This window comes from Jaculus jaculus, chromosome 20, assembly GCF_020740685.1.
Source record: "Jaculus jaculus isolate mJacJac1 chromosome 20, mJacJac1.mat.Y.cur, whole genome shotgun sequence".
NCBI classification, from domain to species: Eukaryota; Metazoa; Chordata; class Mammalia; order Rodentia; family Dipodidae; genus Jaculus; species Jaculus jaculus.
In genome coordinates, this window is record NC_059121.1 from 26,148,900 (window position 1) to 26,172,756 (window position 23,857).

General features: G+C 42.3%; 1 protein-coding gene across 4 annotated transcripts in view; it reads right to left on the reverse strand.

Annotated features, from left to right (window-relative positions):
* Positions 1–2,054: 2,054 nt before the first annotated feature.
* Positions 2,055–23,857, reverse strand: part of Parp8 (poly(ADP-ribose) polymerase family member 8) — a 168,611-nt gene continuing 146,808 nt past the window's right edge. For all 4 annotated transcript variants that reach the window (XM_045139008.1, XM_045139011.1, XM_045139010.1 and 1 more), the window contains 11 exons: positions 23,184–23,309; positions 22,094–22,159; positions 18,890–18,957; positions 16,293–16,341; positions 15,325–15,437; positions 14,907–14,979; positions 13,688–13,757; positions 11,353–11,426; positions 10,202–10,271; positions 8,866–8,950; positions 2,055–2,440 (listed from right to left, as the gene is read on the reverse strand). In XM_045139008.1, coding sequence (XP_044994943.1) covers positions 2,338–2,440; positions 8,866–8,950; positions 10,202–10,271; positions 11,353–11,426; positions 13,688–13,757; positions 14,907–14,979; positions 15,325–15,437; positions 16,293–16,341; positions 18,890–18,957; positions 22,094–22,159; positions 23,184–23,309 — 897 coding nt within the window. In that variant the 3' untranslated portion in view covers positions 2,055–2,337. The remainder of the gene's footprint in view (positions 2,441–8,865; positions 8,951–10,201; positions 10,272–11,352; positions 11,427–13,687; positions 13,758–14,906; positions 14,980–15,324; positions 15,438–16,292; positions 16,342–18,889; positions 18,958–22,093; positions 22,160–23,183; positions 23,310–23,857) is intronic.

Genomic DNA, 23,857 nt, shown 5'->3' on the forward strand with positions numbered 1-23,857 from the left:
TTTTAGAAGTAAGATCTTCACTTATTAATGGTATTAGTAGAAGTTACGTTCTTCAGAAATACATCTTTTTTCATCATCACACCACACTATTCCCAATTTCAAAAGTCCAATGAAAAGTTTGGCTCTTCTTAGAGTATTTGCTAGCATAAAAGTTCTCACACAGTTTTGGGAAACTAATCCTGTCCTTCTGTACTGTAATACAACTTGATTAATCATCATTAAGATATCTTTCTTAAGTATCTTAAAACAAGTGTATTGGTGCCTTCTACTGATTGGTTATTAAGCAACTACATTGCTTCCTGGGGTAGGCAAATTTACTTTTATTTTTAATTAGGCAGCGTAAGTTTTGATGGTGCCAGGTTTTTTTCTTCTATAAATAATCTCTCTGTAGTACAAGTAAACACCAAATGAAATCATTAGGTCACGGCCTTTAAATCATGCTGGGGTCACGCTGCGACCTTCCTGGAGCAACCTCACTGGTCCCAGTGGTCTGCTAGGGAGGGCTTTTAAGAACCTCTCACCCTAAATTCCTGGCATCTTTATGTTTTTGTAGTTGTGTGTAGAATTTCCCACAAAATTATTTTAATTTCCTTGCCTAAAATCTCTCTCTAAGCAAAGTTTCCATGGCTTGTGTCTGAGGCTTGGAGAGTCTTAGCAGAAAGATGTGGAAATCTTGTCCCATACAAAGGATTTCAAACAACTGCTTATGGAATTAACTGGCCATACTATGGCAACATAATTTCTCAGTCTGACCCTGAGTTCACAGGCACAAGTCAGAAAAGATCAAAGCTTTAAGTACACACTATGTAAATAATTAGTACCTCAACCTCTATTGTTTTGGTTTTTTTTTCAGAAGTGGCATATCAACTACTTACAGTATATAAGAAAATGAATGAGTGAAAACTTCCTAAGCTGTAGTTCTTGACAATGTGGATGGCCTTTCCCTTTCCTTTTATGCCAAGGGAAATAAACACAAAAGTGATCACATTATACTTGCTAATGACCACACATTTGTACCTTTTCTTCTTACATAAATTAAAATCTGATAGGAGCCTTGTTTCAGGGCTTGAATAGAGTGGCGAGACTCACTAAATAGCTTTCATGAGTGGCCTGATTCCAAAGGCATCCTTTGTGTAGGAAAATCAACACTGTCCATTAAAACTTGAAATGAATACAAACTCAAGGACTCGCAGCTCTGGAGAGGCCATGGATGGGCATATAACTCTTGAAAAACTGCTGAGAGCTGGTGTGGTTATTCTCTATGGACCTATTTGCGTTCATCTTGATATTTAAAAAAAAAAACTTTCAAGTTCATCTTTCTCAAGATGAAGCCGAACATACAGCAGTATTAGATGAAAAATACAAAAAATAAACTCGATTATAGGAAATAAAAAGAATATACTCTCTCTGTGGATTCTTAGGCCTTCCTTTTAAATATACCATCATTTACATATAGCTAGTCCACTGGGGACATTGCTTTTGTGACTTTTAGATAAAATTTTAAATGAGTTATATTTCCACCGATAGGATATGCTTTTAAGCCAGTGAAAAAGTTGTCAGCAAAATTTTGGGGTGTATGTGTATGGGTGTGAATGAATTGCCATAAATCTGGCTTGTGTCTTGGTTTAAGACCAGATTGACAACTCACTGAGCATTTTATTCACTCACTGGATGACAGAATGGTGAAGCTATCCCATGTCTCATCAAAAGACATATGTGTGGATAGGCACACACACACACAGTCACATGTCTCAATGCATCAATCTACAAACGAGTAGTGCATGTTTTTAGGCAAAGCACCCACTGGGTATCTTACTGCTGTTTTATACCCAAAAATGAGAAAGGAATGTCCCTCCCAAAACACTTCAAAGTTCATGTCACTAACTGTACCAAGCACACAGGAATGTGTAGACTCTACACTTATTGCAAAAATATCTGGTAGATATTAGAGGCCGTTATAAAATGTTCTCAAATCTATTTGAATAGGCTAAAATGCCAGTGTATAATAGGAAATGTCAATTAAAGAATTTGGTATAAAAGTATCAGCACAAAACTGGTTTTTCAATCTGTTTATTGTGTATGCAACCCAAATGTCAGTTCAAGTGCCGTCTTAATTTTATTACTATATTTCATTTCCCTACAATTCATAAATCTTATACCATTTTAGGTACTTAATGAGATACTTAGAAATACTAAGAAAAAAATCAGTATTCAAAGGGTTACTTTTGTTCATAATAATAAATTATTTTATCATCTTCTTCAGTTCAAAATCCAGCTTTGAACCCGAGGAAGGCTTTCAAATCATGTTAGTTAGTTAGTTATTGAGTAAGTGGTCCTTTAACCAGTTGCAGTTTGGTTACCAATGACTCGGAGGATCTCTTTGTGGATGCCTCCTTCTTGTGTGTTAATATTCGCATCTCCAACTTGGCCGTCTTCATACCTACAGTGGAAAAAGCACAGGGAACAGGAAACATTTAAAAAGACGACAGTGTTTAAATGGCATCAAAATGCTATTTGATAAATGAAACACAGCCCAGGGGGTTCGGTGACATAGCTTGTTTTCCTCCCTTGTGCTTTACTATAGCCCCGTCCTCCCATTTTCACTGTAGCCTGTCCATCCCACAGGAAGCACTGCCTCACTGGAGGGGAACTGCTCAGTGACTCCGACAATGTGATGGTCTCCATCAGAAGTTGCTGTGAATCCGAGAGTCAACGAACCCGCCAGCTTAGCTTGAAATTCCTTAGGCTCTGGACTTCTTAACGCCAGTCCTGCCATTTCTCTCCTTCTCACCCTTGACTCTCACTTGACTTTCTACCTCTGCTTCTTGGCCGTGCAGTCCTCCTATCTACTGTCCAGCTGCCCTTCCCCTTAGCGCCGCTTGGGTATTCTGTAAAGTCTGCGACACATTTTTATTTATGTGGTACTTCACATTAGAATGCAAGCCTGCTCCGTTTAGCCTGGCAGTAAAAGTGAAGCTATGCCGGTGAAGGGCAGCAATCCCAAGTTCTTAAGAAGGAAATAATTACATTTTAGATAACTCATTTTCTCAAAGAAACGTACTTAGGCAATAAGAATTCCCGAAGAATGGCTGTTCAGACTTTCTAGATAATATTCAGAGTGAGATAGGTGATGAATTTGTTTTACTACATTAAAAGTCGCTTCAAGACAGAGGCTTTCAAGAAGTGGTAATTACTTCAGAAAGGACAAACAGTGTCTTAAAGATTAATGCACACCACTGCCTTTTCCTCATCACACTTAAATTCCCCTGCGATAGCACAATATTAGAAAATGAAAACTTTGCTCCTTGACGTGATCTACCGCTGCCACACAAAGAGATGATTCCACCTGTAGCAAGTCTAAGCGCCAAGACTGGAGTTGGTCCAAGGAGCTGGTCAACTGGGTTAGTTCTTACCACACAGGTCTGCTATTTTCTATCTACTCAGTACTCCCTGGCCGCTCTCTCCCAACTCCCTGTTGAACACTGATGTAAGTCAAAGAATAAAAAAAGCATGCGGCACATTCCACCTATCAATACTTCTTAGAGAGCTCAAACATCAAGTTCTATGTTAATAAACATGAGCAAATTGATTTAGAGTGGTTCACACGGAATCAGGTACTTGGGGGAAGGCTGTGTTAAAGATAAATGTTATTAGAGAAGTAAAGTGTATTAGATTATTTTTGTTTATATGCATCCTGTTGTTACTGGACCTCAGGTTAAAATAAAAAAAAAAAAATAGCTAAACCGTGAAGTTTCTCAGGAGCAGGGAGGCAGCCTGGCTTTAAAGTGGATAGCAGTCTTTGCCCAGGACGGACAGACCAGCTCCTTCTAGGATTGAGATTTGGATGGTAAAGGGACTGGCATGGAGTTGAGCTGGGTCCCAGAGCTCTTCTGGTTCTGTGTGGCTTTCTGATTTCCGATCTCAAATCTACATGTCACTTGACTCTGCCCAGGGTCCACTTGTTCTTGGTACAGCCTGCACTTCTGCTGCCTCCCGTGTCATTTAAACCACTGACTAAGACACATGGGACTCACGTCAAACCTACTGTGTATGCTCTCTGCAGTGTGGACTTGATCGATGGGTGAAATTTACCTGCACACTGCTATAATTTCCCCCTTTTTTTAAAAAAAATTTTTGGTTTTTTGAGGTAGGGTTTCACTATAGTCCAGGCTGATCTGAAATTCACTCTGTGGTCTCAGAGTGGCCTCAAACTCACGGCGGTCCTCCTACATCTGCCTCCCGAGTGCTGGGATCAAAGGCGTGCGCCACCACGCCCGGCTACTTTCCCATCTTTCCTGTCCTCACCTGCTGGCTAACACTGCCCGAGGCTGCCTGGCACATGCATTCAGACTTATTTCCTAGGCCTCAGCATGGGATACAGTTCAGATTTTTTTTTTTTTTTTTGAGGCTACACAATTTCATTCCCCAGCAAAACTTTGATTATTATTTATTTAATTTTTTATTGACAGCTTCCACAATTGTACACAACAGACCACGATAGTTCCTTCCCCATCCCCACTTCTCCCCTCACAAATCCATCTTCCATCATACCCCCACCTGGGTCAGCTGTCTGTAATGCCACATGAGGCCTCAGAGCCTCAAGGTCAGACAGATATGAGGAGGGTAGCAGATCAAGAGATAAGGAGCTCCTTGAAGCGAACGTGGGGAGGTCTCCATCCACGCTGGGCTATAGCTACCTTGGGGGAGTCCATGTTCATGTAAGTAACCCCTCACCCTGCCCTGTAAGTAGCTCCCATTAAACTCGTTGGTTGACTAGGGCTGGTTTTGGTATAATGGTGGCACTTTGATCTGTCTTCTGTACCCTAGCTGGGGTGAACAGATGTATGTCTGCATCTCCTCAGGAGGAAAAAAGAAAAACAAAAAACATTTCATGCAACAGTAGTAGACACACCCCACAGCTCTTTCCTAACAATGTACCCAGGAGCTCGTTGGAAGCCTGGGCCCCCACCTGTACTGTGTTGCACATACCCTCCACTTCAATAATGAAAAGGAGCTACTTTTAGAAACCACCTGTGTGTGAATGCCCCGTTTCTATCTAAACATATTCCAAAATACATCCAAGATCGGGAGACAGGCGGCTGGATGGCCTGGTCTGGTTTTGGTTGCATAAACAGTAAGACAAAGCCGGGCATGGTGGCTCATGCCTTTAATCCCAGCACTTGGAAAGCAGAGGTAGGAGGATGGCCATGAGTTCAAGGCCACCCTGAGACTACCGAGTGAATTTCAGGTCAGCCTGGACTAGAGTGAGACCATACCTCAAAACAAAACAAAACAAAAATAATAACACAAACAACACACACACACACACACACACACACACACACACACACACACAACAGTAAGGCAAATTGCATTCTCTGTGTGACCTTTTAGGGGGTCTACACATTTCACCACCTTAAGTCTATGCATAGGTTTACATGTGGTGAAAATCAGATGCCTCCTGGGTTAAACAGTAGAGGAAAGGTTACTTATACATCTCAGTTCTTTCAGTGAAAATGGAGAACCATCCAACTATGGCCCTAGTAGCTAGATCCTCCGAGATCCCATGAAAAGAACCCACCCCCAACAGTGATGGAGGCTGGGACAGCCCACGTCCTGCTGTGTTTTCACATCAAGAACTTTCTCTTGGATTTTATACTAATTATATAAAAAATGCCATAATGAGATGAAAGCTTTCATCATTTATGAGCTTTCATCTGTAGTTCTGAGACCTCATTCACTGTGAAGTAACATTTGAGGCACATGTAGGAAGATTGCTGTGAGTCTGGGGACAGCTTAAGATAGATAACAAAACCCTATTTCCCAAGTGGAAGGGAGAAGAAGAGGAAAGAGAGAGAGAAGAAAGAGAAAAGAGAGAGGGGGAGAGGAAGAGGAGACATTTTGCTATCTGCACATAATATACACTGGCTTTCCCATCTCCTAAAAGCCCATCTTCTGTCCTTTCAAATCGGCTTTCTCATTTCTACATATGGTCTTCCTGTCCTTGTATAATGTGCGTCTCAAGGTCAGCAATGAAATCAAGCTTTACTATCCATTTCTATTCACGAGAAATTGGCTGGAATCTGCTCATAACATCTGAATTGTTGCATTTTTGCCCGCAGCATTTATGTTTAATTAAGTTTATTCATTCTAGAATTCCCCAAAATAGTCTTCAAATTTCCCCTCTCCTATTTTTCTCTATGCAGTATGGTTCTTTATTTATTTTTAATATGTAGTGATACATTAGTCTGTTCTTTTAAAAATTCCCCTCTTAAACCAGGCATGGTAGCGGCGGTCCACGCCTTTAATCCCAGCACTAGGGAGGCAGAGGTGGAGGATCATGGGGAATTCAAGCCCAGCCGGGGACTACAAAGCTCCAGGTCAATCTGGGCTAGAGTGAGACCCTACCTTAGGAAACAAAACAAAACAAAAATTTCCTCCTTAACTTTGCTTCCTCTGTGTTATTGGGATGTTGGAAGGAATGCTCATAGGATATTCAAGGAGCTCACAAAGTCTGGAAAATCAATGTAAAGCATGGAAATTATTTTCACCTATCATACATGTATGTGTTTACTTATATTCTTATTGAAGCTTATAATCAGAGATCACATAGTATTTTAAAATTGTAATGTAAAGTGAAAAACAAGCAGGCATTGAGTTTCTACCGAAGAGCCCATCACTTCACTCTCAACACTTTCTCTTCTCCTCGATGTTACGCTCTTGAGAGTGGTACAACCAGGGCCTGGGGTCATGTCTTTTGTAAAGAAGGAAACAGATGCTGTAATCAGGATGTGCAATAATTACTGAATGGATTCGCCCTTTGATGCATTTTGAATTCTCTCCATTTTATTCCATGAATCTTTTGTCTCCTTAGAGTGCAGATAAAAGGCATGAAATCTCATTCGTGTGTATAAAGCCATGGGAATGATTGCAATATAATTTTCCACTTTCTGTCACTTTCAAAACATCTGAGAGTACCGAAAGTTTCCTCCTTTCTTCACGAGGCCGCTCCTTACTTTCCTTTCCCCATTATGAAATACAGAGGTTCTTCTCTACGGGAACCAATCCCTCCATACATAGATATGCTTCATGACCACTCAAGTCGAATTTAAAAGGAAATGATATTAGAAGTAGAGCTATGTACTTAAATACGTAAGTTTGTTCAATGTGTTCAATACACTTGAACTTGTATAAAATATAAAGAGAGTGGATTAGATGAAAGGACTCAGGTTTTTGTTTTGTTTTGTTTTGTTTTTTTCTGACAAAAATCCCAGTGCTACCCAATGCAACAATTTTATGACTGAAGATTTCGTTTTGGAAGACTGCGCAAGAGTCTAACAGTGGATAACAAATAACTCAAAAAGAAGAGATAAAATGTTTTATGAGCTTTTCAGTATCACGATAATGACTCTCAGAGGCAATGTGCAGACACAACGTCCCTAGGAGTCCTGAGTCTCGAGCCTGTCCTTGCCTTCATTTGGCCCCCAATGGCTGTCCTTCCCCGGCCGCCAGCATTACACTCCTCTGGAAAAGACTTGGAGAGGGGCATTTCAGCTTCTAGTCTCAGCCCCTGGGACTCGAGGGCCCGTAATGGTGGTGTTGTCATTGGGCCCAGGTTACTATAGACACGCTGCTTCCTCGTGGCCACACTTTTATGAAAAATCTCAGTGTGGGTAATAAAAGTTACCATTATTTTTAATGGGCCATCTGCTTGCTGGTGAAATCCTGACTGATACTGGTAGCTATATTATTCCCATATTGCTGATAAAGCATGGGGAGATTACATGATTGACAAATTGCTGTCTTATTAATTTCCATTGAGTTGGGACTCAAATTGTCTGATGATAAAACAGAGGCTCCTTCTAGTATCCTCAACCCTGCCTCATTGTTAAGAAGAATTCCATAGACAGTAAATATGTATCATTAAAAAGTCACAGTATGGGGCTGGAGTGATGGCTTAGCAGTTAAGGTACTTGCCTGCGAAGCCTAAGGACCCAGGTTCAATTCTAAAGTACCCAAATAAGGCCAGATGCACAAGGTGGTGCATGTGTCTGGAGTTCATTTGCACTGGTTAGAGGCTCTGGAGTGCCCATTCTCTATCTCTATCTGCCTCTCTCTCTCAAATAAATAAAGTCACAGTTTCACAGGACCCAGAAGATGACCAGGCAGTACATACAAGTTTCTCTGTGAACGTTGCCAATTTGTTAACGAGACAATGCTTAACACACAGAGTGCTGGAACATAGGTAATCACAGCCGTTCTGAGACTGTCACTTCGATGTGCCCCAGATCATGTTTCCTCCTTGTATTTACGAATGGCAAATGTACAAAACCACTATGTGCAATGCTTCCCTGAAATCCTTTCTGTGCCACGGTGAAGGATGAGGTAAGAGGCACGGGACAGGAGCTGGAAGTCAAGGCCAAGGTGAAAATCCAATGGGCCCTTTGCACTTATTGATTAGGAATGAACAATAGTGTTTTTTATATGTCTGGGCAGCTTTCATACACCCCAACGTGTGGTGCCTTGACAGTCCACATTACATGAAACGTGAATCAACTTTCATCGGGTAGACTATCTCCCTCACTCTAGTCTTTGTTCCAAGTTCTAAAGTGTCTTAATGTGCAAGTATTGGGAGCTGCTGAAAGAAAACTGAGTATCATCCTTCAGTTCTAAATCAACAACTGCTTTTCCCCAGGTTCTTCAAAGTTTTCTTTTCTTTTTCTTTTTTTAGCAGCATGTATCCATCACCTTTTTCACTGTGCCTATTGAAATTCACCAATCATTCAGTTAACGTTAAGCTCAAATACTGGTTTATCATGTTCCCACAGCCACGGTCACAGATAAACTAGAACATCTTGTACGTACACGAAAAAGAATCGTGTGCAGACGTGCTCCGTGTTTGGAACGACCCATATCTCTCCGTGTTTGTGCAGATCTGGAGAGGTGATCACTGCAATGGAAGATACAGTTAAAACAATTATTTCACTCTAAAAGAATCCCAATCTAGCCCGAGTGTCTATGATCCTTTCTGAAATCTAAAAGCAAAAACGCATAGTACAAATGAGCCTCTTAAAAAACAATAAGCCTCAGCCTATTCAAGAAATGTAAATACAGGCTGGAGGAATGGCTTCGTGGTTAAGGCGTTTGTAGACAAAGCCAAAGCACTCAGGTTCGATTCCCCAGGACCCACGTAAGCCAGATGCACAAGGGGCACATACATTTGGAGTTTGTTTGCAGTGGCTGGAGGCCCTGGCATGCCAATTCTCTCTCTCTCTCTCTCTCTCTCTCTCTCTCTCTCTCTCTGTTTCTTTCTCTCGCAAATAAATAAAATAAAACTGTTTTAAAAATATTTTAAAAAATCAATGTATGTAAAATCAATGAAAGGAATCGTAACAAGTTTGTGATTTACAAAACACTTCTAATAGCAGGAGAGAAATCATTTGAAATTATCAAAGCCAGTAGCTGCTGATTCAGGCACTGTGTAAACAGCAACTCAGAGTCATTGACAGACACCAGGGGTTAAAAATTCAAACCGCAGATGACAGTGACTGCTCAAATTCCTAATGCAAGGAGAAAACGAGTATTTCCGGTCAAATTTTAAAGCAAAGGAGCCAAGGCAAGTACACGACCTTGCAAATCACCTACAATCCCTGCATACCAAGTTCAGATTGGAAGGATAAGGGTGGGCGGGCGGCCACTGGGTTACTTTCTCAGCTCCTGGTCTGTTATTCCATCAGAAAGATAGAATTATCCTTCTTTTTAAATTTTTTAAAAATATTTTTATTTATATATTTAATTGACACAGAAAGAGGGAGAGAGAGAGACCGAGAGAGAGAATGGGCACACCAGGACCTCCAGCCTCCAGCCACTGCAAACGAACTCCAGACGCATGCGGCCCCTTGTGCATCCGGCTTACGTGGGTCCTGGGGAATCAAGCCTGGGTTCGGCTTTGCAGGCAAACACCTGCAAAGCTCCAGCCCAGAGTTATCATTCTTAAACATCTGCCAGGAATAAAACACCGTACTGCCTGGGCTCCTGCCAATTTCGCACTTGGGTCTTAACCTTCTTGCTCTCTCCATGCTGTTTATTTTGAATTTGAGACGGTATTAAGGAATAGTGTGTTCGTTGCTCCACCACAAAAGTTGTGTAAACACATTTGAGTTCTTACCCAAGGAGGACAGGGCACCTAGAGGGCACGTACCTTCACATAAGGCTATACACTTCAAGTTACGGCTCTGCAGGAACTGGGATTGATGTCCTTTTTTCTGAGACTAAACCATAAAACAATTAAAAAATAAAGTAAGAACGGGACACACGTGAAAAACTGCTCATTGCTGGAAAATAGTACTGAGTAAAACAGCCCTAGGTAAGGCTAGCCTATCTATACTAGCATCAAAATCTTTACACACTCTTAATATTCAGCTGTTTTGTAGTATTGTGTAATCATTATCAAATCACTTATAAAATTTAGGAACTAAAACAATTCTACATTAGAGTTTAGTAGTCTCGCAACATATAATTAGAGCCTCAAATTTATTTTTACTGGAAGCCTCGAGAGTTTTTTTTTTTATCAAGATAAACAAAATTAAATTTGCATCTTTTCAAACATTAAAATTAATCACTCCAAATTATCTAAATTTAGCCAAAAACCAACCAACATATGTAGCACCTTTTACTGAGCCACAAGGAATTCAAAAATCTCATTCAGAACTGGTGTTTGGTTTTACATTCAGACATTAGACAAGCTAAAGGCATGTTATTCATCAGGTTTTGGTTTAACTGGCTTGTACTTGTTATTATTATTTTTTAATAAACCAACATGGGATTTGTCTTCAATTTTTCTGTGTCTGGAATGTTCTTTCTCTCAGAGAAGCCCATAGCTTGTATACTCTACATCTCTAAAGCTTTGCTCCAATGCCACCTTCTCAGAGTGTTTCTCTCATCATGCCACTTCCTCATCCTGGGCCGTCTTCTATCCCATAGCAGTCAACATCCCTTTCCATGGCATATTTTCCTCCACCAAACCTGCCCAAGCATGTTTTCAATGGCTTGAGTCCTCCCAGTCAGATAAGGAGTCAGGAATGTTATCTGGCTTTGGACAGTAATATCCCCTAGAGTCCGCGAGAAACTCTGGGATCACAGTGGGAAAGATCAGACATGTCCATTAAACAATTATTGCCTGTGGGCGATTTGGTGATCGTATTTTGGGGTGAGTCTTATATTCGTCTGTGAGCAGTGACCACTTAAGATAACTTTGCAAGCTTCATAAGCCTCGGCGCTCAGCGACACCGCGCTGGCTGGTGAGGCCACAGCTCAGGGGTGAGAGACGCTGTCGCTTCGTCCTGATACCACCTGTGACACACCGCTGCTTTTCCCACTCGACGCGGGCTCGTCCTTCGCTGACACTTTCTGCTTCTTGTTCATCCCTGAAAACATCAGTGAGACAGAAGTTTAGGGACAAAGCTGAGCGACGCCACTCAAAGAAGAGCCCAGCTACGTTGCCAGGGTCTACCGCAGACGTGGGACGCCAATCAGGCCAGATGTTGTAGTCACAAAGGGTCCCGAGGGAACTGCTGCTCGGTGCCCCAGAACCTAGAGGATTGCTTATGAGTTCAGGTTGTCTCACGAGAATTAAGAAGGGAGGCATCTTGGTTTGTTTTCCTTTGCGTTAAAAACAGGGGTTGGAAATTCTTTTGAACACAATACATTTAGAAAATTCCTAAAATTTGTCCTTAATATTTTATTTATTTGTTTGACAGAGAGATACAGAGAGAGAGAGAGAGAATGGACGTTCCAGGGCCTCTAACCCACTGCAAATGGACTCAAGATGCATGCACCACTTTGTGCATCTGGCTTCACGTGGGTAGTGGGGAATCGAACCCAGGTCCCTAGGCTTTGCAGGCAAGCTCCCAAAGTGCTGAGCCATTTCTCCACCCCTTAATATTTGTTCATAAAATGTTGAGTTAATTAGAGATTTCACTTTTTTTTGTTGTTGTTGTTGTTTTTTTGTTTTTTGAGGTAGGGTTTCACTCTAGCTCAGGCTGACTTGGAATTAACTATGTAGTTTCAGGGTGGCCTCGACCTCACGGTGATCCTCCTACCTCTGCCTCCCAAGTGCTGGGATTAAAGGCGCATGCCACCACGCCCTGCTGAGATTTCACTTTTTATCATTGGCTTAGTTCAGGGACAGGATAATGACTGGGAAATAAAAACAATGACAGAGAAATGCACTTTACTTCAACTCTAAGGATCATTAATATATTCTCAATTTTGTGTAGCATTTACCATTTCTTCTAATTGTAGGGAAAAAAATGCATTACCTCGTCTATAAAAGCCACAGACCTTAACTCATTCTGGTAATACCACTTTGCCTGGGTGTGATAGATTGTAGAAAAACAGAACCAAACAGGTAGTCAGAGGTCAGCCTGAGCTAGATCCCAACTCTTTTAGGGGATGCTCTGAGAGACAGAAGTATCACCTGGCAAGTTCAGACAGCGGGTTCCTGACCGTATGCATCTATGAGCATAATTAAAGGGGGCAGGGGTGTTTCCTCTTAAGTTTGTGTTGATTTGCTATCCAGCTGTAGTTGCTGGGATTACTAGATGAACATATTATGCCATCTTTCAATTTTTCATTATGTATTTTTAGTTTGGCATTCCTTGTTATGTAAACCTTGAAAATTTTTCCGTTTTCTTCCTACAAGCATTTCACTGTACTTTGCCATTACTTTCTCTTGCTAGTTCTAAGTAGAAATCTGGTTTTATGTGTTCCAATTTTACTTCTCCACCTCTGAGAAATGGCTTGTTATGGCTGACAGAGTGTATACTTTGTTAATGAGTGAAGGTGTATGGGCGAGGTTCATGTTTCTCCGGGTCCTTAGACTTCACACAGATAGCAAGACTCATGATCCAGGTACCACGTTTACGATGTGTGTAATATCCCTGCATTGTGTACACACGCACACACAACCAATCGCATCTATAGACATTTAAAGATGAGAAGGATGGGCCTGGCAAGATGACTCAGTGGTGAAAAGGGCTTGTTTGCAAAGTCCTGTGTGAATTCTCAAGCTGCTCATATCAGCCGGACACAAAGGTGATGCAAGGATCTGGCATTTGTTTGCCAGGATAAGAGCCCCTGGTGCCCACCCTTCCCACATCCTGCATGTGTAAATAAATGAATTTATTAAGTAGATTAAATAAATATATACATTTTTAAGTGTGAAGTAACGTGGGCTTATTTAAAAGTGAGAGGGAAAAGACATCTGACAATGAAGTTATGGAAAGGAGGAATATTGCCAGTTGCTATTTTTTAAGCATATGAATTGGATATTACGTGATACTTAAAGAGGACAAGCGAGCTCATGCCACAAACTCCACTGCCCAAGGATCATCAAGACTAGTAAGTGGAAGGCTGCTCGGCCCACCTTAGGAACTAACCAGGATCCCCACCGCATACGCCTTCTGTTGACCTCCAAGACTTTTTTTTTTTCCCCACAATCTCATCAAAATTTTTCTTGAAAGTAGTTCCACTGAGTTTCTTTTGTTTCTCACACTTACCAGCTGAATTCAATACAAATATATCTGGCAAATTTCAGCCATGTGATAGAAATCTATGCCTGAGGTATTTAACAATAAGAAAGTGAGAAATCGGTAAGATTGAAATAAGAAACAAAATGCAGGATTACCTGAGTAACCGAATGATATGCTTGACATTGGACTAAGATAGATTCCACTTCCATACATTGCACCATGGAGCTAAAAATGGGACGGGGGGGGGACAGAGGGGGGTCAGCCAATAATGTTAAACATTAATATTATATAAAAGGAGCAGTCATGTTGGAACATTAAGTTTTAGAAAAATGACAGCACACTTATTCCAAGGTCTAATTTGAAAACTGCTCTTGTGGATAAAACTCAGAGGAGTGAATAATGAAAAATGGTGCCCAAATGAAATGGTCCCTTAGTGAATGTTCTCTACCCTACCAGGAACAAAGTCCTGTATGACAAAAGTCCTCTCGTCAGTATTTTCGAGAATCTTTAAGATTACAAACACAAGACTTGTGTAAAAGCATAAAAGACACTTCGATTAAGACCCACTTGCTAATATATGAACAAAGCGTGTTCTCAGATGTTCACTGTTTAGCACAGTCATTCCATTTTCCCTCTAGACTGTTCAAGTCAAAAGGGATTTCATTATCTTACGTTGTTCAACTCATCTAACAACACCATGTAGAACAATTAAAATTCTCTGTATATTCCAGAGCCCCCAGGTGCTACTAATAAGAGCACAGTATCAATTTAATCAGTGGGCATTTCAAGGTAATTGCATCCCATCAAATGTGACTGTGTTGAGACATCTAGCTCGGATAATTGGGTTCAGCTTTCTGCTCCTGGATGTCCTCATGTGTCTGGTGACAAAGGCGATGAAAGGCTGAAGTGGGACGAGCAAGGTGAAGGGAGCTCGCGGAGCTGAGGGCTGAAGCCACAGTGCCCCGTTGTCCCTCAGCCACGCTAAAGGTCCACACTGAGGGTGAAGGGAAAGGCGCAGGGTGACTCTTGGTCACCCATCTGCACTGTATTTTCCAAAAGGGCTCACTCACACTGAGGCACAGGACTAAAAAAAAAGGGGGGGGCGTTCAAAATAATGGCTAGACCACCTACACAGCTTTTCCTTCTGCACGATCACCCTTTGGTTCATACTCCCTCTAAGGATGACTTTTGCTTTTTTGGCACAGGGAGCTCACCTCTTTGCATCAAGCAGAGGTTGATTGTTGCTTCAGATACTCTGTGAAAATGTACTCAGTGGGAATCCCACGTGAGGATGTTAAAGTGTTCATGTCTCCTAACACCAGGATGGGCTGCTGAGCCTCAGGAGTGAAGAAACGATGCATGCAGAAACCTCACCTGCAGGCGTGTGTTTGAGGCGACGACCAGGCCATTCCTCAGGATAGAGTGCCAGTTTTCAATGTGTGAGCCACTAGGACAGAAAGCAGGGAGGGAAAGAGCCCCGTCAGAAAGCCAGCGGTCTTAGAAACCAGATCTAAGAAGTTAAGCTCAACCCAATGATCTGAGCTAGATGTCCCAACACAGCCACATTTGATGTGATGCAATTACATTGAAATGCCCACTGATTAAATTGATACTGAGTTCTTATTAGGAGCACCTGGGGCCTCTGGAACATAAAGAGAAATTTAATTGTCTCCAAGTCAAGGGCTATGCACTTGGCTGCTCAAAGGTCGTGGCGAAGGATGGGAAAGGACCTTCTCTCGCCCTAATGCTCCTGGGCAGAGCGCACATGGAACGCGAAGCCATGCATACTCACTGAAATGCAAAGGTGCTGCCAAAGAGCTTCTTGGCAGCTCTGAAGTTGGACTCTTTGGCTGGGGGACTGCTGAGGAGGAGGAACTGGTGTGGCGTGTGCATGAACTTCAGTTGCTGCCATTTAACAAGATGACAAATGAAAATGTGTCAGATGCCACGTACCGTCAACTGACAACAATTCCACATTCTACCGGTTTCAGAATCATCCGTTTCCAAAATTAGTCTTTTTACACTCAGGGCATTTATAGGCTAATCTGTAGACTACACATTTTAAAATATTTTATTTTTATTTATTTATTTGACAGAGAAAGAGAGAGAGAGAGAAAAAAAATGGGTGTGCCAGGGCCTCCAGCCACTGCAAATGAACTTCCAGACAAGTGCACAACCCTTGTGCATCTAGCTAATGTGGGTCCTGGTGAATCGAACCTGGGTCCTTTGGCTTTGCAGGCCTGAACTGCCAGCCATTCCTCCAGCCCTGTAAACTGTATATTTTAAAGATGCCTCCATAAATGGTAAAATTGACAATGTGGATTCTTTAGACTCATGGGAAAGGAGAACAGACAGATAACCCAGAGCCACTGAGATTTCGATTTGGCATAGAGCACACAGTCATGCGCCAGATTACAGTTATCTTTAAAACTTTTGTTATAGAATTCTCTAGGCTTACCCTAGCTGATCAACTGAGAAAATATGCTGGAGTTTGCTAAACTCCAGATGCATGTGCCTCCTTGTACATCTGGCTTACGTGGGTCCTAGGGAATTGAGCCTCAAACTGGGATCGTTAGGCTTCACAGGCAAGTGCTTAACCACTAAGGCATCTCTCCAACCCTGGTTTTTTTTTTGTTGTTGTTGTTTTGTTTTTTAACTTGATAGTCCTAACCTGGGTCACTTCCATTGCTGGCGTCTAGCATCCTTGACTAACATCTATTCCTCCAATGTCTGGGTGCAGACATGAAAAAAACAACTTACCCTGTTCACTGGCAGTTTCACAATATGTGATCTATTACTTGAAATGACCCTGAAATTAAATAAAATGATCAGTCAGTCACAATATGTATGTATGTCAAATATATATATTATGTATACATGGTTTTTCTTCTTGGTTAGCAAGTAATAGAAATGTATTTTTGCTGTGACATGAAATAAATTAATTTTCCAATCAATTATCTAAGATGTTTAACTTACTGATACAATTTAAAGACCTTGTATAGCAAACAAGCAAATATTTTAGTCTGAGACACACTGATAAAACTTATGAAGATACAGTTTTCAATAACCACAACCACCAACATTAGCAAAATGAACAGTTCCAGATCTTCAATCCTTTCAGATAATCATAGTCTAAGCAAGCATTGTAAGTCGAGTCATGAAGCTATATGTTGCTTCTCTCTATATTGTCTAAAGAGTTTTTACGGAGATTCTCTTTGTTTAAAGATTTGAAGATTTCTTTGAGCTGATGTATGCATATGTGTCCATGTGCATGTGTGTGTGTGCACTCATATAAAAGTCAGCATATTTAGACACCAATGTTGAAAACAGTTAGACTCAGGTACTTGAAACAATGAGTTTTGTGTTCTTCAGTGTGTAAGATAAGGAAGGGGAAATGACAGACTATTTGGTTCTGGAGAACAGTGTGATGAGTAAACTACAGAAACGGACCACAGAGAAGAGGAAGTTTAACCCAGGTGGGCCTCAAGGGAAAAAATACAAGTAGATACGTGGAAGGATTTTCGCAGTTGATAATAAGATACAAAGAAGGCAACTTTCTCTGCCTACATGTTGTTATGGTCTAGGGAGACTAAATTTTGTGCTTCGCAGGATTCCAACTGGGTGGAAAGTAACTAGAAGCAGGAGGAGGCTGGGTAAAGTTCCTTCTGGGGACACTGTCTTAACTTCCTCCTTGCTGATGGACTAAGCCTTTATCCAGACCCATCGCCTAGGATCCCTGCACTTGTATCACAGAGGGGAAACCACAGCAAATCTCCCATTGTGTGAGTTTTCAAAGTTACTTCAAAGAGGCCTGGATGTGAAATTCTTACAAACTCCCATTGCCTTCACTTCGTAAATGAGAAGAGGATAGATTCCAGGCAGTACGAGAGGGCACCTCATTGGATAAAAGGTTCCAGTGCCTGCCTGGGAAGCGGAAGGGTCCAGATTCGACTCCTTGGTGCCCACATAAGCCAGATGCCCAAGGTGGCAAATGCATCTGGAGTTCATTTGCATTGGCTAGGTGCCCTGGCAACCCCATTCTCTCTCTCTCTCTCTCTCTCTCTCTCTCTCTCTCTCTCTGTCTGCATCTTTCTCCCTCTCAAATAAATAAATAAGGACCCAGATTTGACTCCTTAGTGCCCACATAAGCCAGATGCCCAAGGTGGCAAATGCATCTGGAGTTCATTTGCATTGGCTAGGTGCCCTGGCAAACCCATTTTCTCTCTCTCTCTCTCTCTCTCTCTCTCTCTCTCTCTCTCTCTCTCTCTGTGTATGTGTGTGGGGGGGGTGCATATTTCTCCCTCTCAAACAAATAAACAAGGACCCAGATTCGATTCCTTAGTGCCCACATAAGCCAGATGCCCAAGGTGGCAAATGCATCTGGAGTTCATTTGCATTGGCTAGGTGCCCTGGCAAACCCATTCTCTCTCTCTCTGTGTGTGTGTATGTGTGTGTGTGGGGGGGTGCATCTTTCTCCCTCTCAAACAAATAAACAAGGACCCAGATTTGATTCCTTAGTGCCCACATAAGCCAGATGCCCAAGGTGGCAAATGCATCTAGAGTTCGTTTGCATTGGCTCGATACCCTAGCAAACCCATTCTCTCTCTCTCTCTTTCTCTGTCTGCCTCTTTCTCCCTCTCAAACAAATAAATAAGGACCTAGATTCAATTCCTTAGTGTCCACATAAGCCAGATAGCCAGATGTACAAGGTGGCAAATGCGTCTGGAATTTGTTTGCATTGGCTAGATGCCCTGGCAAACCCATTCTCTCTCTCTCTTTCTTTCTCAATAAATAAATAGAAAATAATTTTAAAAAAAGATTTGACATGAGGTTAGTTCAGGGGCCACCTTTCTGTACCCAGCCCTCCTTCTAGAATTCTGGCTGGACTAAACAGACCAAGTCCACTGAGAAACAGTGCACTGTCTGCAAAGAGTTAATGGCATTTATACTGTCCTTGTCAAGGAAGAAAATATATAAAAGCTATCTCAAGATGTTCAGCAAATGGATGGGGAAAAAGAGTGAATTTTATCACTTGGTCCTCACTGAACAAGAAAATTAAATGAACCAAAATGCCTTCGACACGTAATCTAGTTAGCCACATCTCCTAAAGACTGAAGAGTGAACGCTGTCAAATGCATTCTGTAGCCCTGGTAGTGCAATGACAGCATTTTCCTCCCCTTGTGATGTACAGTTTTAATTAAACTGAGAGTCATTAAGGACTCTGGGGCTGTAAAATCACCCAGTCTTCAGGCTGGCAGAACTGTAGTTTTCCAGGGCTTATGAAATAGGGCTTTTCCTCCTGAGGTGAAAAGGAGGAAAAGATGCTGTTTTCATGAAGAGGGAAAAGGAGACTCTACCATTGAAGCAGCGGATGAGCAAGGGGGTCTTGTTTATCCATCTGTTTCTTGATCTCCAGATAGGGTGCCTGAAAAACAACATCGTTATATTCCTTCATTTTCCCTTAAAAAGAAAACTAGTCTAAATGAAATGTCTAATCTAGTTATAAGTAAAATGTAGGGGCTGAGGAGATGGGCTCAGCAGTTAAGGCACTTGCCTACAAAGCCTAAGTGCTGAGGTTCAATTCCACAGCACCCACGTAAAATCAGATGCACAAGGTGGCATATATAACTGGAGTTTGCTTTCAGTGGCTAGAGGCCCTGACATGCCCATTTGCCTATTCTCTCTCCCTCTCTCTCAATAAATAAATAAATAAAATATCTAGATTTTTTAAAATTAAAATTTACAAGACTGGACCTGGAAATAATAACTTGTTTTAGTCACAATTCCAAGATGAAGAGAATGAACTTCCAGGAAGAAAGGAGGGACTTGCTTGCCCATGTTGAGACTAAAACCAAATTTAAGTCTAACATCTCTCTGCATTATGCCACTAAAGGTGACTGACTCGCAGCTACAGAAATCTCCTGTTAAATCCTGCTCAAGAAAAGGCAGAGTTACACAACCATAAAGCTCACCTACCTTGCCCATTCGCCCCGTCTGGTATTTTCCATTTCCACATCACTCCCTCATTTTGTTTTTGTTCCTACTTTTTCATTTCCCCACATCCCACTTGGTTTCTGTTTGCTCCTTTTGCAAGCCTCAATCCCCTTGTCTCAGTGGGAGGTGAGCCCAGCTTATACTGCAACCTTGCCCTGCATTGCTCAGAAGGGGACAGGCCATGCTAACCCGTGTGGTGCCCTGTAGTGCTTTTTGTTGGTAGCTAAAGTTAACATTGGAGCAAAACTTTGGATAGCATACTATGCATTTCTAAGGAAATTGGCCACAGTTGAGAAGAGCAATTTAATGAAATTTACTTCCCCCTTGCCCATTTCATAGATGAAGAGCAATGTCTCTTTAACAGTGAAGAGCTGTCTCATGTGGTATATTCGAGAATATAAGCGAGTATAATGTTACACTTAACATATTGGAAAGGCTTTAAGAATTTGGTGCAAGAAAATCTGACAGCATTGCTATAAAGTTGCCCTGAAACAGGGAGTGGCGTTGCTGTTTCCAGCTCACTGAGCGAAGACACTGAGGCATCAAGCAAGGTGATCGAAGTCAAGGGCCCCTGTCACCACGGGCAGCCACGCGACTTTGGCCTCTAGTTTCAGAGGCTGAGCCTCCTCTATGGCCTCTTATTAAAACAGCTTACACATGACCCAGAGCAAAGGATGCAAGTTTTGGCAGACAGCTGGTTCCAGAGTCAGAGTTTGCAGCTATTTTTAAATGCACGGATGATCTGGGTCTAGGGTATGGTATAAATATTCTCTGTCAAGCTCCTCTTCATGAATAAAAATATTTATCTCTGCATAAGGTACTGCAGTAGGTTCTTTTTTTCCCCCTTATTCTCAGTAGAACTTCATTTTTATTGTATTGTTTGCTTTTTCATACAAATAATGAAAGTATGAAAAAGAGTTCAGATTGAAGGGGAAAGGATGCACATAGAGAAATCGCTGGAAGAGATGGAGTACTGAAAACAAATGCTATCATTTGTGAATTGTGGGGCCTTGTATGAGCCCCTGTCTAACAAAGACGGACTATTGAATGAATCCATATTTGACCAAATGATTAATGACAAGAGCCAAGGATCAAAATCAGAAATGTGAAAATGTCATTTTGAGCACTACCTTTACTTTTGTTGTTGTTGTTGTTGTTTCTCAAGGCAGAGTTTCACTCTAGCCCCAGGCTGACCTGGAATTCACCATGAAGTCTCAGGGTGGCCTTGAACTCACGGCGATTCTCCTACCTCTGCCTCCCAAGTGCTAGGATTAAATGCGTGTGCCACCACACCCGGCTTTACTTTTTAAAATATTTTTATTGATTACTTATTTGCAAGGAGATAGAGACAGACAGAGAGGGGGAGAGAGAGAAAGAGAGACAGAGAGGATGGGCACTCTAAGGTCTCTTGTTACTGCAAACAAACTCCAGATGCATGAACAACTTGGCTTGGTATGAGTACCAGGGAATTGAACCTGGGCATTCAGCCTTTGCAAGCAGGCTCTTTTAACTGTTGAGCCATCGCTGTAGTCCTGAGCATTGTCTTTAAATGAGAAAGTACAAACAACACTGACGTGAGGGGGACAGTCCTGGACAGGACGGGTCCCTCTTCTTTTCCCAGAGAATATAAACAAGCCAGGGACGTGCACACCAGATGCCTACAGGCCCGCAGCACACAGCACATGCGAACCTTCGCACACAATGTGCGTTGTGAGTTTTGGATCTCAAATATATAAATATACATAAAATCAGGGTGTGGTGGAGTATACCTGTTAACCAAGCACTCCTGAGGGAGAGGTAGGAGGATTGCTGTGAATTCCAGGTCAGCCTGGGACTCCAGAGTAAGTTAGAGTGAGACCCTATCTCAAATCAACCAACCAAACAAAACCTCCTAATATCATGGGCTGGAGAAACGGCTCAGCAGTCAATTATGCTTCCTACACAAGCACAAGCTGAGGGGCCTGGGACCAGTCAAATCTGAATCTCTAGCACCCACATAAGCAGCTTGGCGTGACCATGCACACTTACAACCACTGTGCCCTAGAGGAGCCGAGACCCAGGAGTCAGCAGAGCTCACACAAGCAAGCGAGCAAGCAAGATCTGATGAGATCTAATAAAGGGCTAGTAAGAGTGGATGCAACAGCAATGGAACAGGACACCAGAAATTCTGCCCCAACCACGAGGGAACCACAGGGGCATACACATGTGCATATACCACACACACACACACACACACACACACACACACACACACACCACACACAAGCAAGAACCGATAGTATAAGGAGGTAGGATTAAATTTAAATTTTTCTTTAAAACATTCTGACAGACTTCCAAGCACCCAAGCGTCTGCCTGAGTTTGAGCCTCAAACAGCAGGTCTAAAAGCAACCACTTGTCCAGAACCCAGCGCGGGCACACCCACGCTTTGCTGGAATTGAAATGACACCAACCTAATACAGCTCAGTTCTTCTACGGTCCTCATTATGACCCATGTAAACATAAAGCCCGCAGCTCACCTACGTTCCTCACGACACAGTTTTATTCACGCAGGCCGACCTGGACTTACTTGGGTCATTTCCCTGATGGAAGTTATGCTGTCCAGTGCCTTCATCACTCGGTCGTAGTTCTTCTTCTGTGTGGTGAGAAAGGTGCCATTCAGTTACACGCCTCTTCAGGTTACACATCCACAGAGACATACATTACTTCTGTACATGAATTCTCCATCAGAGTCAATATGAGAACCATGAGAACACAAAACACTGCAATGGGATGGCTCAAGGACACCGGATTTATGACCAGAGTCAGAGGGAAGAAAAAGAAAACATAAAGCGACACTGTGTTGTTTTGTTTTTTAATCTCAGGGCACTAAATCATATCCACCTTACTATGGTACAATCTAGAAATTCGCAAAGTTCTGGGGACCTTGGCTCTGGTTATCGTCACTACAACAAGGAGCGGTAACCTCCTGCCAGGAAAAGATGCGCTGTCACTGTCCCAGCTGCTGCCGTTTTCCTCTGATTGGAATATTGTTTCCAGACGCACATGGCGACCACGTGCAAGTGGCGGTACGTCCTCGAGCGACTGCCTATTTCTAAGCAAAACTGCCTATTTCTAAGCAAAACGTAAACAGGGCTCTGGATGCCACTCACGAAAGAAGTCTTCCAAGGGGGAGGGGGGCATTACAAAGTCATGCAAAGTCATTCCTCCAAAATGATTGAAAAAAAAAAAAAAAAAAACACAACTGGTGTAATTTCAGCTCTCAGTCTGAAATTTTGCTGTTTCAGAAAAATCCTGCCTAATCTCCGCGTTTATGAAACGCTTTCATAAGAAGTGGGAGTCCATTAATAAAATGCATTTAACATGAACATTTTAATGAAAAGTTAACTTTCCAGGGAGAAGGACATGGAGAAACAGAAGGGTTGATGTGGAAGCTAAGGGATTAGAAAGAAAACTTTCCTCATGATCCAGAAATCTTAAGTGAGCTTGTGTGAGTCAGACTCCCGCAGGAGACGCTCGGGACTGGCAATCAGCACGGGCTCGGTGAGCAGAGCGTTTCATGCAGACAGGGGAAGGCTTCACGAGGTAACTGCTAGGCTTTGCTATCAGAAGCTCTGTGGGCGGTGTGCCAGGGTCGGTGTGCCAGGGTGACTACTTACCCTGGGGTTGAAGGCCAACATCTGAGGGTCGTTAGGATCTACCACAGACGGATATGGCTCGAAAATGACAACCTTTCTAGGAGATTCCAGTGCAGATCTACACATGGACACCAGCAGATCTACCACCTTGAAACACACACAAGTTAAGTCTCTAACCTTCGGGCTTTGCTGCTGACATTAACAAGGAAGCCCCCGGACCCGCCAGCAGTCTCCATCGTTTGTAGCCCTTGACTTCACACCACGCTTGGCCCCTGGCCACTCATCTCCTAACATGTGTCTGTCACGAGCGCACAGCGTGAGCTGGTATGTTTTGGGCTCTCAGGTAAGACGATGAACAAGAGTTGGCATGCTCCAGGAAAAATCATTTTTCCCTCGTCCTACTTTCCTCTTCCAAAGGTCATTAGTGATATTTGAGGTGTTAAATACAGTCACTTTGCTGCCACGGCTATATTGCTCAATGATCCCTGTGCATAATTTACTATGAGGCAGGCCTATCCAACAGCTCAGCTGGCTCCCTTCCCTGGGTACACAAATGGCATACTTTTTTTGTTCTTTCCAGAAACAGAATCAAGAAGAATGCTAGTGTCTAAATGCAGTCCATTCACATGACAAGGCATACAGATTTATGGGTCCAGAAAGAGAAAGCTATCACTAAAATGTTTTTGAGCAATGTT